This window comes from Centrocercus urophasianus, unplaced genomic scaffold (assembly GCF_019232065.1).
Source record: "Centrocercus urophasianus isolate 14NV4802_14NV808 unplaced genomic scaffold, USGS_Curo_1.0 seq_10, whole genome shotgun sequence".
NCBI lineage: Eukaryota > Metazoa > Chordata > Aves > Galliformes > Phasianidae > Centrocercus > Centrocercus urophasianus.
In genome coordinates, this window is record NW_024884142.1 from 21,826,733 (window position 1) to 21,839,928 (window position 13,196).

The window sequence follows — 13,196 nt, forward strand, 5'->3', positions numbered from 1 at the left end:
TGAAACAGTATGGAATGAAATACGGAGGCTAGAGTTTAGGAAGAGACCCTTGAATAGAACAATTTTCTGTTCCTGTAGAAAAATTTTATTCTTTTTATTCATTGTATTATGGAGGCTGATGGAATTATTAAATTGATGATAATTCTTGGAAATGAATAAGAGAGATGGTTTACCTCTGGCGACCCAAAGCCTGTGACATTGTCAAGAATGCAAGCCAAATATGCAAACTCCTCTCAGCTGCCTCAGTCACAAGATAGTTCTGGGGTTTCTTGAGGTTGTATCATTTTCTCAAAACAATGACATGTCAAAAGGGTTCCGGTTTTGTCAGAAATGATTTATATGATGCATAGTTAATATCTGAGAGGTCAGAGTTGGTGATAGATAGAGCATGTGATCCTTTTTTTGTTTTACTATTGCATTAGACCACTTTTTTTACTGGTTTTCCAACCTTAAAAAAAATGAAGGAGACAACACAGTAGCAAATGAAAAGGGATGATAAATTCTGATTTTTTTGATCATTTGCCACGTTAGAGAGTCCTTGTTAAAAAACCTTCCAGTGTTGAGTTTGAGACCTCAAATAAGTATGGAATATCATCATGGTTCAGTCCCAGTTCTGAACTGTCATCTTTAATATGGATATCAGAGCATAAATTCTGCCACTAATTCTAGAAATCAGAATTGAGGGAACATCTCAGTAAAAACATCATGACAATATTTATATTATTTTTCATTGTAAATCAAGAGTGACAACTCACTTCCAAAATAAAATGAATAGAAAAAAAGATGGGCTTATGTCTTTTCCAATGATACTGAACAAAAAGGAAGTGAACCAGCTGTAAGGTTTTGTGTGGTATATACAGTAGAAATAATAAATACACCATTATTACTTCTCAGCAGTAAAACTTTCAGCAATATTTGCACAGATTAATTCTTAACACTTCAGTATTTTCCTTGGGCCTCTACATGAAATCAGTGGACAATTTCTCAATTTTTTCTAGAAATACTTTGGAATCCTGATCCTTTACTGCTGCGAGTTTGGCAGCAGTTCTTGTTCAGGAAGTCTTATATTTTCATCTTGACAAATTGCTGTCATGGGTGATGTGTAATTTGACTTCTGACTTCTTGTAAGAACTTTACAGTGCCTTCAGCTTGAAAATGGTAGAAAATGTCAAAAGATTTTTATTCTGAAAGTACAGAAACCTGCTTTCCTGTTATAAGGTGTTCCAGAGTATGTCTGTAGCGAATGCAATGTGTGTGTAATAACAAGGCTTACAGAACAATTAACAAGGATCTTATGAAAGTGTAAATCTGTGATTAAATTCTCTGACTAATCTCTAATGTCTGACACAGAGTCTTACTGATAAGCAGACTCTATTTTCTTCAGGAACAACCCTTTCCAAAACTGAACAGAGTTCAGTTGCATAAAGCAATCTTCAGGGAACATCTACGCCAACTACATTTTTCCTACTAACACAAAAGCTGCAGGCTCCTGTAAATTGTCTGTAATTATAACGCAACAGAACAAGAGTTGCCTTTGTGCCTTGTCTCAGTTAAATGCTGTTCATTCAGACAGATGATTTGAACAGATATTTTTATCTCATTAATGTATCCAAATGTTTCTTACAGTTTCTTACACTCAGACCATGAGTGGCTATAGTTCTCATTGAATGATGTGTAAACCACAGCTTTAAGAGAGATACTTTTCTGATTCTTTATTTATATTTACCAAAGTTTTACTTCATAAGATCTTTACTCAACTTTTTGTATTCTGCCCTGGATCACAAGACCAAAAAATCGCACTGAGGGCCTGGTTTGTGGCAGAATATGTCTTTTTGTTTGTTTGGGTTTTTTTAATATGTATATTGTATGTATAAGCATATATATATCCAACCTAAGACTGCATTATATTAGAAGCATGCTCTCCTTTTTTGAAATTCTAGGTGAAAGTTGTCTGTCTAAACTTGCATAACCAATAAAACTAGAAAATCTCTCAGAGAAATCTGTCATTCCTCAATTTCCCTTTCAGAAACTCAGAGTTAAAAAATCTGACTGTTTAGTCACACCTGAAGATGCTTCCACATCAAAATTTGTGCTTTGAGTTAGTGAAAAGAATTTTTAAAATGCTGCAGAAGATTCAGTTCATGGCAGAAAAGGTTCCTATTAGAATTGATGTGAATGTCATCTCTGCCTTCTCTGACAGATGGATTCACCACAAAATAGTTGCCAGTTTTCTAAGCAGAAAGATTTTGAAACTGATTGTGCTTCTCGTTGTGCCTGGAGAAAGAAAAAAAAAAAAAAAAAAAAAAAGATATAATGAGTTTACAAAAAATGATTTATTGTGGAAGCAAATAAAAATTGAAATCCCTTTACAGGAACAGAACTCTCTTCGAGTACAGGTAGGTAAACACAACGTTATTAAATTAAAATGATCTTCTGATACCTGTTTTATCCTTACAGGGTCCTTCTGGACTAGAAGGAATTCTGGACTCATTGAATAAACATTATAATGAGGTATGGAAATCTGAGTTGTCTGTCCATGTCTGTGTGCTTAATGGCTAAGAAGCATCTAATATAGAAGTGACCACAATTTTGATCTTTGCAAACTGCATTCCAAATTCATCTGAAAAGTTGATCCTTCTCCCTGCTCCCCTTCTGTGCCCCTCCAGAGGCTCAGTCTGCATACCTATTATGTCATCTATCCTGCTGCCATACGTCTTATCTCCCACGTCTCATACTCCTTTATTTTTGACTGCTGTTACCCAGAAAGGAGGAAGCAGGACCACCCAGCTGTTAGTATGAATCACAAGCTCCCCAGCTCTAAACATAATTGATCTAAATCATATGTGACATTTCTTCTTTCTTTCCCTAACTTGACATGATCCTAAGAATAGAACAGAAATGCAAGGAGGTAATTAAGTAAAGTCTGCTACAGATCTGTGAGAATTGTCCGTATGCATATATTGTAGACTAATAAGAGTATTGTCTTAATTACATGACATTTTACAACTAGAAGCACTTCATAGAAAGATGTTAAAATAGCATATGAGCTGCTATTTTCTCCTTTAAACTCTTACACAGATATTTCAGATCTTTTATTAGTTGTAGTATCTGCCATTGTAAAGCACTGTGATTCACAGATCATGCAGGCCTTCTTAATTGGTGGTGAAATGAGTACATAATTTATCTGAATAAAAAGTCATATTTCATTCAAAGACTTATAAAGAGTTATTATAGGAATTGCCTACTACAGAGGCTAATGTGTGTTTCCTGCTTTATGTCCTTCATATCAAACCTGGAAGATATTCAACTCCTTCAACGTTAAAATGCATAACTATGAAAAGCAGGTGAAAACAGACTATTTTTGTTGTATAACATATCCAGATGAGTACAAAAATCTTGTTCAGGAAAAAAAAAAATCTGGAGTGAAATTCATGTCAAACATATCTTCCTTTTTGCTTTTGACACTGACATGACATCTCTGGTATTTATGGTTTTTAATCCATTCCTAATCAGTCTATAAATTTAGAGCTTGGATTAAGAATTAAATATGATTTTGTATGCTGTCTTGGATATTTTTATTTTCTAGATTTGATCTACCATTTCACATGTATGTGTCTACTCTGTATTCATACTTTCTGGTTTTTTCTCTAGTTTCTTTTTCTTTCCAAAGACAGCTTTCCCTGATAACAGTCCTGTTTTCTCTATCAGTACCATATTTACTGTAGCTCATTCTTTGCCTCTGGTCTATTAATCTTTTTTACCCTGAGGGTCCCTTTAAGGTTAATTCTGTATCAGGGAATACAAACCCTGGGGATCTTCAGGAACTCGTGAGCATCTGTCTCCAAGAACCCCATTTCTTGTCATTGCATGGCTGTAAGTGTTCCTGAGGTGTCTTACATTTCCTAATTAACAATCTTCTGGAAAAATGTAGACCAGCTGCTCTGTGTCTGTAAATTAATTGTCTCATAAATTCTGAACCACTAACTAACATTCCTCTTCCTTCAACTGTCTAGTTTGAAGATTTTAATGACTCTGTCATGAGCAATTAACTGTTCAACAAGGAAGTGCAAAGATTTCGTTTCAGAGGAGAGAGATGATGGCTTTCTGATTCAAGTAGCAGGTTTTAAATACACAGGCTTTTTACAACTGCGTGTTCAGGTCTTGCTAGGGTCAACTGAAGTCTCCAGCTGCAACAGCAAATGTGTTAGTTTCTATACAGTTTATGATGGGAGCGGGATGTTCCCATCAGGGAAGTCATCAGAGACATGTCTACTTTGCCACTGATTTTTAATTTAGGCAGATGTACGCAACATTAACTTCCTTCTTCTTTCTTTTTTTTTTTTTTTACACTGTTGCATACTGTGGTGAGCATTGATTTTGTTCAATGAATCTCAAAGGCACCAAGCAATCTTTCTTGTTCAAGTGCATAGTTTTCAGTGTGCTTTGATTGTTAGCATTTATGAGATGATATTTCAGTCAGAGGTTTTTTGAGGTTTTCTTCCACCACAGGGAAGTTTTGTCTTTTTGTAACATTTTATGCATATTCTCAAAAATCTCACCGGCATTTTTTTGTGGAGATTTTTTAATTACTTGGATTGTAACCATATTTTTATAGCTATAGAGACTTTAAAATTAGATTTTTCTGAGAGTGTTAGTACAGCTTCTTTTATTGGTATTTCTAGGAGTCATGACAAACACTGCCAGCAAGAAAGGTGGGAAATCAATGAGAGATGATCTGAACTCTCATCATAAATTAAAATAATCCCTTTCTGTCTTTTCTCTGAGCATATTATCTGGTTCTTAAGCCTTTTGCATTTCTTCTGATTTCTGTGTGGTACCAATGAATTGCCATGATTGCAGTGTATTTTTACAATTCATTGCAATTAAGCTTTTTCTGGCTTAATATTAATCAACGTACCAAGTGAGGAGGCTACTGTCCACATTTTCAGATGTGTAATTTTTTGAGCTATGCATAAAATAAAAGAGCATTATGAATAGAATTCCTGATTTACAGGAGCAAGTTGTGCTGAATGGCAAACTAAATGCATCAGTCTTTCTTTAATGAAGGCAAGGGGAATCTGCTGAGGATAATTAGAAGCATTGATCCCTAGTGGAGTGGGAGACAGTGCTGGAGCATTTTTTTCCTCTTCATTCTTCCTCTGTGACTGTTCTTATTTTCATATTTCTTCTTGTGCTTTTATATTCTTTCCTTCTGTGCTTTCACTGTATTTACAGAGATGCTTTGCATGCATTTGATACCTGCATTTTTTTTTTCATTTCTCATGCCAGAAAATTTCTGTCCTCCTCTGTACCTTATGTTTCTTCTTTGGTGACCTGTGAACGATGATTCATGCTGTGTGTTTACATGTTCTCAGGCCTCTGTTATCATCCTTCGCTTGGGCTTTCAAGGCCTCTTTATGTCATCTTTTTAATTTGCTTTCTACCATACTCAGGTATAAGGTCACTTCAGTCAGCCCTGCTTCTAAACATCCTTGGAAAGGGCATACAGATCAATTTAATCTGAAATGTTCGCCAGCATACAAAAATGAAACAACAAAGCAAAACAACTGAAACTACATCACAATCTGCTCTGGAAATTTTTCAGAATTACGCATTGATTTGTGAATAATTCATCTTTGCTTTCTGAAGGCTTTTTCTTCAGCGTATTTTTCTTGCATTTTGTTATAAAGAGTGAATGACTATAAATATACAAAGAGCGTAAAAGCAGCTTTTTGTTTGAATGCCTTTTATATTTCTCCATGTATGCAGAAGAAATGCACAAGTCAGAATAAATCATAAATTATGGCCTACTCCTTACATAATGGCAAGCACCTCGGCTGTTTGAGGTTAAGCAGTAGTCAGCTTCTACTCAACAGTACTTATGTTCCCTCAGTATCTGCTTCTTCCTTTGGAGCTGTTTTTTGTAATTAGCTTAGTAACTGTTACAAATGCTAACACTGCAGAAGATCCATCAGGACCTTAATGTTTATTAAATAACTGAATTGTATTCAATTTATGTTCAGCTATATTTCAAAAATGTTAATAGAGTGTAAGCCTATTTGCGTTCATTGTAATACTTCCCTTTTTACAGACAAAGAAACCAGAAAATGGCAAGGGAAATTGATGTGTTTAGTATTCACATTCAGCTTAGTGGCAGATGTATTAAGGCTTAGATTCCTTCAGTCCAAACCAAAGCTCATTTTTCAGGGTCGCTACTTTTGTATCTTTTTTCATTGTCATTAAAAGCAAACATATTCCCTGGAGGTAATCTGAGACTAAGCACTGTAAAGATGTAGCTATTTTGTCTTAGTCTGTGTCCTTACCTTGTGCAGAAGAATAAATAGGTGCAGTTCAAAAGTACCTTGTAAACATACAACCTGAACTCCTGTTCCTTAGATCTGTTTTCTATGAGAAGCAGTGTGAGAAGTCTGTTGAACATATTAATTCCCTCTTTCTGTCTCACTACTGTAATGAAAATCCATGCTGCTCAGACAAAAAAGACTTGTGGTTTTGTCATAGTTATGTTTGCTGTTCTTTTCAAACGTACTTGAGAAAAGAACTGAAATAATTAACATAAAAATATATTATTTGAACTAATTTAAGAGGAAAAAAAAATCACAAATTTGCATAGCAATATTCAGCATAGATATTTGCCTCTTATGCTTTTGTATGTGATCTGCAAACGTGAGTGGAATATGAATGCATGAAGAAGTATGTGTTGCTGCAATACATTACTTACATGTACTGTATGGGAATTTAGTATTCTTCTCTGACAGTAAATTAGGACTTCTGGGTTTATGTACTGGCAAATTGAATGCAATTGTTATGGTAACAAAATCCTAAATCAATGTTGACATAATTTTTGTTATAATATTTCTTCCCAGAGTGATCCAAGACTAATAGGATTACTTGGGACCCCTGGATCTGAAGGCCAAAAGGGAGAAATTGTAAGAATTTCAGATGAAATTTGGAGAGATTTTGAAGCTGCTATCTAACCTTTCTGTGCCACCTTTACCATAGTATATCTAATTTATCACAGTTGTCCTTGAAGGAATAGATTTTAGACATGTCACTCTTTGATTGGTGTAGTCCAATGTCCAGATGGTATGCTATCCTGCAGGTATTGCATGTAAACCTCTGCCCTCTAATCTATGATAGCCAAAAAGGGAAAACACAGGAAGAATTATGTGTGGCTTCCATAACCCTGTCTGGGAAGAACTGAAATGAAACTGCCTGCTAGGGGCAAAAGCCTCCAAATAACTCAAAATTCAGGTAATATTTTAATGGTAAATCATGACCATTAGAAGTAGTTTCTCTGTAATGCTATTTACTATACCAAAAACACTATCAGCCTATAAGAATTGCATGGAGGTCAAATTCTGACCATATGACATTATATTGTCTGTAGGCATTTGTCCTGTTTAATCAGTGGAATGATTGTTTGTCAGTTGTCTGCTTTTAAATTTGGAGGAAGAAAAAAAATAGAAGCACTGTGACTGTCACAGCACTGAGTGCAGCTCATACTGAGAAGCCTACAGATCTGCTTTAGAATGTAGCTGTTTAAATAAATTTGGAGATATTTCAGTCACCATTTTCCATTGCAGTGAAAGTTAAGATTTTGTGCCCTACACAAAACAGAGTACAGATGAAACAAACGAGGAGTTTTTCTGTTAGTTAGAATAAAAAGATTTTAAATATATTTTGTTTAAAGGGTCAAAAAGGAGAAATAGGAATGCCAGGTGCAAAGGGTGAAAAGGTAAGTTAATTCATTATTTCTGTGCTTCTGTGTCATGCTAGAAAGTGTCTGAATGCATGGATCAAATCTTGGAGAATGTACTCAATGTCAAGAGATGGTTATTTAGCCTTAGGAAACGATGTCAGCTTCTGAATGCCCTTAGTAATTTTCTCAAGTTTTACCTTGAGAAAATATTTACACATGCAAGTAAACTTCACTGTTCCAACAGCTCACAACAGTCCTAATTTTGCTATTCAGTAACATCTTCAGTTCAATAACATCTTATTTCAGCTGAGGTTTTCAAAGTGTTTTTACTGAGGAATAGATGTGTATAGATGTGTATCTCTCACAGAAACTATTGCAGTCCGTGTATTTATATTTTATATATTTTATATAGGTTAAAAAACAGACACACCTGCACTGTTTACTGATTGAAAATAACCCTGTGTTATCACTTCCTTTATGTTTTTCATAGGGAGAAAAGGGTTACAAGGGAGATCCAGTGAGTATAACTACACTTTTAACTGTCTATGGCAATGATGTACATTTCATGTGGATTTTTTTCTTTTTTCTTTTTTCTTTTTTCCTTTTTTCTTTTTCTTTTCTTTTTTTTTTTTTTTTTTTTTTGTATGATGTTCACATAGCAATTCTTTTATTTGTATACTTCCATTAGATTCAGTGATTTTGTATCATAGCATGTTTACCATTTCCTTACACATGCATCAAATTCAAACCAGTTATAAATAAAACATTGAGATGTGGCACAGTACCCAGTTTTTCACCATTTCTGTTGAGACAGATGGATTGTCAGTTGTTACTGTCCCTGAGCTGAGCTTAAACTACACACTTTTTTTTGTTCCCTGAAGGTTTTTTTTCTCTCTTCCATTTATTTCACAAAACTATGTGTGGGCCATTATTTTAATGGTTCCCATAGTGTAGCATTTAACAGTGGGAGTACTTTTATAGCCATTTTATGTGTTCATAATTTCTCACTATTTGGGGATGTTATTTTAAGAACACTTATTCTTTAAGTGACTGTTTACATGTGTTGCTTTTTTAAATTAACTATCGTCCTCTCTTGTGACATTGGGTAGAAGCTTGTTATATTTTTTCGTACACAACTGAAGGTTGCTTAGATACTTCTGATAAACATATTATAATAACCAAAATAAGGCACCCTGTAATAATGCATTGTTTTGGAGATGAATGTTATGTCACAAGTAGTGATTTATTAGGAAAAAATAAGCTTTAGACTGGAGAAGATCTCAAGCAAACAATTCAAGCAATTGTTCTTGAAACCTCTAGCAAAACCTGCAGGCAGAATTAGTTTGAAAGAGGAAAGTTTCCACAAGGCATCAGAAATTCTTTAATTCTCTTCTCAATAATTCTTAAGTTTGCAACTGTAGTATTTTATGGTAGAGAATTGAATTATTATTTGATCTTAGTTTAAGTTTCAACTTCTTATGTTCATATTTGCTGTTTTCAGGGAGAAATTGGAATGGAGGGATCTAAAGGAAATAAGGTATTTTTTTTACTAGCACGTGCTGTATACATTTCTAGTATATGTATCTGGTTCTGAGAGATGTAACAATAAAGCTGTTATTTTCTCAAAAAATATCATTAGGGTGAAATGGGTGACCCTGGACCACCGGGTCTCATGGGAAATCCAGGATCTAAGGTATGTAAAAGGTATCTTTGTAGAATTAACATAGTAACTCCAGACTTTGTTGTAGGCTGTGTATGAATTTCATTATATGCTGATACCCAAGCTCCCTAGATCATCAAAAAGCATTACAGGTGATGTAGATGTGAGTCCACAGACCTGTAGCCCCCTGTAGTCGTAAAAATGTTTCTCTACTAAGTGAACTCCTTACACTGGAGTATAAGCATAAATAATAATAAGTATATGCATTATAAGAGACAAAACAAGCTGAAGTCTTCCCAGAAAACATAGATATAGAAGTGGTTTTTGAATTATGTGGCAGATGCTCATTCTCTTCTCAGAAAAGAGCTAATGAGACAGACTAGAGCACTAAAAGACTCCAGAATATAGGAAAAAAATGGGTATGCAAAGCAGAGATAAAAAGATGACTTGATGCAAACACTCATGATCCTTTGGATATCTACAAGCCTCTTCCAGATGGTATAAAATATGATGGTGACCTGGATTTCCATAGCAGTAACAAGTTATTTCGGTAGCCTGTATCTGAAAGTACACATTAACTTCCAAAGGGATGACTTTCATCTCAAGTGTGCACAATATCATCTTACAGGGACTGCAAGGACCTCCAGGACCTATAGGACCCAGGGGAGAGCCTGGAGAAGTTGTACGTATTGTGTAATTTCATCAAACTGTATAAGTGTGGCATGTGAGCAGTTAGCTGGTCAAACAGTGACACACACTGTAGGTCCTCCTCTCTTGAGTGGCACTGTAGAAATCAGCTGTCAAAGCACAGTGAGGTTCTGCGCCTCAGCATAAAGTTCTGTGATTTGCTTATGTTCTTTCTGTCCTTGTGTTACTGTCTGCATGAGTATGTGAGAGTGGTGATACTATTTTTTTTGGTTTTTTAGTTGACAGTTAATTAACTCTACAAAAATTTCTCTTACCTCACAAGATTAGGTGAAAACTGAGAATCTCTGGCAAAGTGTAAAAAGTATTGTATCCATGAGCTGGAAAAACAGTGTGGAGCAAAATGAGAATAAATAGGGAAAGTAAGAGTACTCCAAGGATTAAAGCATATTGTGTTCCTTATTTTTTCTGTCTATATTTTCCAAATATCCTGATTTGGTTTATTTCTCATTAAAAAAAAAGAGCAAAGATTAATAAGAGGAACAGAATAAAAAAATGTGTTTATTGTCTTAACATTTAGGCCAAATTTATGAGCAAAACTCATTCAGAACCAGACTCATCCTTTACCTAATTCTTTTAAAATAGGAGCAGCATTAAATCTTTAAACAGAGTAGAAATATTACTAGGGAAGAAATTAACAGAAAACTCTTTTATTGAATTACTGTTAAATTACTAAAATACTCCTGTAGAGAATGGAAAAAAAAAAAACATTAATTTGAAGATTGTCAGTTGGTATTCCAAATGAAATGTATAGAGAATTGCTGACAGTCAGAAAGAACTGAAAGCCATTTATGGCTGCTGTTGGTGAAAAATAGCTTAAATAGGGAACACTGACAGGTAGCAGATAGTACGTGTGTGCTTGTATGCGTGTGACAGTGTCAAAACCTGAACCTCTCAAATCACAAAGGTACAGCTTACTCAGTGCAATGGTAGGATCTGCTTTTCAATTCTAATAGCACCTGTACTAAACAGAGGTGACACAAATGGGTTCTTCAGTTAATAGAGACATAAGAGAGACTCACCAGTGTGGAGACTGATCATCAGTTGCACACGTAAATACTACTTGGACAGAAACAATCAAGAGGTGAGAGTACCAGGCAGAAGAAGTGGTGTCAAAAAAGAGCTCCTGAGAAGAGCTGTGCTCAGATGGAAGATCTTGGCTAGAATAACGGTTCTAGAAACCAGTGAATGCTGTGGAGATCAGGGAGATGCATGGAAACATTTGCTAGCAAACACTCATGGAACTTAGCCACTAGGACTGGTAATGAAGGCAACTTGCTTCCCAACCACCTTGAATGAACAGCATTCTCCTTGATGGAAAGGAAGGTCAACAACTAATGAATGTAACACTAACACAGGAACAAGTGAGTGAGAGTGTGAAATAATCAAGGACAAAAGCTCTCATCTCAGCCATACTTACACCCCAATATCCAGATTCACTACAGGCTGTCAAGTGATGGCGCAAGCAGGATGCAGACATTTTGAACCATGAGATCACAGCCTGTGGAATCCTCCAAGAGGAGTGATGTGCACATGTACATGGACACCATGTCTGCTCTACAATCAATAAATTTAAACTTGCATATATTTTTTTAGTGATTTGGTATAAGCAGAATATTCTTCAGGTATCTTTTTTTTTCTTTTAGTTTAAAAGACTGGTTGTAACAAGTAGCTGTCTATATTAAGGACAGAATACAACAGAGAGAGTGAACACAGCTGTTGAATCCTCATTGTTGGCACAGATATGTCATCTTACTTCATATACAGATGTTTATAAATCTATGTTTTCCACTGTGAAAACAGTAAAAGCAATATGTATTTCTGTGTCTTTCTCAGAAAGGTGGTTTTTCGTTTGCATTTAAACACCATTCTTAGATGTGACTATTTGATTTCATCAGTTTTTGACATTTACTATGGAAATAAAAAAGTTTGATACAATAGTTGGCTGAATAAAATAGAAGAGTTATGACAGAAGTTTCCTGTATCTATTCAAGCATAGTAAGAGAATCAGCTATTCATTTAACCTTCCAAAGTATTCAAACAGTTTCTGTTTGTTTTATTTTATCTCATTTCACTATATTTATAAGAAATCTTTCATAAAAGGGCAACAGAAGATACTGAAGTTAAAATGTGAAAAGTCGCGAGAAGATTTAGAAATTACAAAAGAATATGCAGGATTAATTTACTGAAGCTTTTAAGAGATAAGAATGCATCATGAACTACACATTTCTTCATGGTTGAAAAAGATAAGACACATCTGTTACTTAAAACTCAAGTTGGTATCTACAACCAGCTCCCTTGAAAAAAAGTTTGGTTTCCAAGACATGGGAACATTTTGAAATAAATGTAAAAGGAAAAAAAAAGCCTTTGCAGTTCTGTCCTGAAAGGGTCCAGGAAATAATGTTGATTATTAAATATTGATCTAGAGAAGAAATGACTCAGAAATTTTCTTAATGAGGCATTATTTAATTAGTACTCTTCAGCATTATGGGTCAGTACTAATGTACAGTGAATAATCATTTTCATCTGTAATTTTAGATTTGAAGAGAATAGATATAAAAATGTTTGATTTTATTAATATATATACACTTGAATATTTTATCATTTTTATTATTATTGTATTAATTCCAGGGCTTGCCAGGAGAGCATGGGTTACCAGGAATGCCCGGAGTTAAAGGAGAAAAGGTATATTCTAACTGTTCTTAATTAAGATTGGTATAATAGAGGCTATTAGTCTGTCTTGTAAAGACTGTTTCAGTTCATCTGTAGTGCATCTGTGCAGCAGCTTTATGAATTGATTTAGAAGTGTACAAGCAGCAATTGCCGTCTCCATGGTTATATTGCAGGCCAGTTTGTCAACCCAATTGCTCTTCAGAGTCATAATTTAAGTATTATTTCCAGAGAGGTTAAGTTGGACTCTTACAATAAAAAAGTGCCATGCAGAAATACCAGTGTAAGTTCTGACAATAGGATACGCTCTCAGTGTTGTGCCCTAACGAGGCTAATGTCTAAAATCATGCTTCATGGCCAGACTTATTCATCATGGCAGAGCACTGAGGCAGACCTGAGCCAAGTCTGGGATCTCTTTATGGCATTGTATTCTGCTGGGTA

The 13,196-nt window shown here is 35.0% G+C and overlaps 1 protein-coding gene across 1 annotated transcript in view; it reads left to right on the plus strand.

Moving 5' to 3' along the window:
• COL19A1 (collagen type XIX alpha 1 chain) overlaps window positions 1-13,196 on the plus strand; it is a 184,830-nt gene that overhangs the window by 132,309 nt on the left and 39,325 nt on the right. Inside the window, exons 17-24 of the mRNA XM_042826945.1 lie at window positions 2,458-2,511; window positions 6,885-6,947; window positions 7,712-7,756; window positions 8,211-8,237; window positions 9,222-9,257; window positions 9,360-9,413; window positions 10,009-10,062; window positions 12,717-12,770. Of these exons, the coding sequence (XP_042682879.1) occupies window positions 2,458-2,511; window positions 6,885-6,947; window positions 7,712-7,756; window positions 8,211-8,237; window positions 9,222-9,257; window positions 9,360-9,413; window positions 10,009-10,062; window positions 12,717-12,770 (387 nt within the window). The remainder of the gene's footprint in view (window positions 1-2,457; window positions 2,512-6,884; window positions 6,948-7,711; window positions 7,757-8,210; window positions 8,238-9,221; window positions 9,258-9,359; window positions 9,414-10,008; window positions 10,063-12,716; window positions 12,771-13,196) is intronic.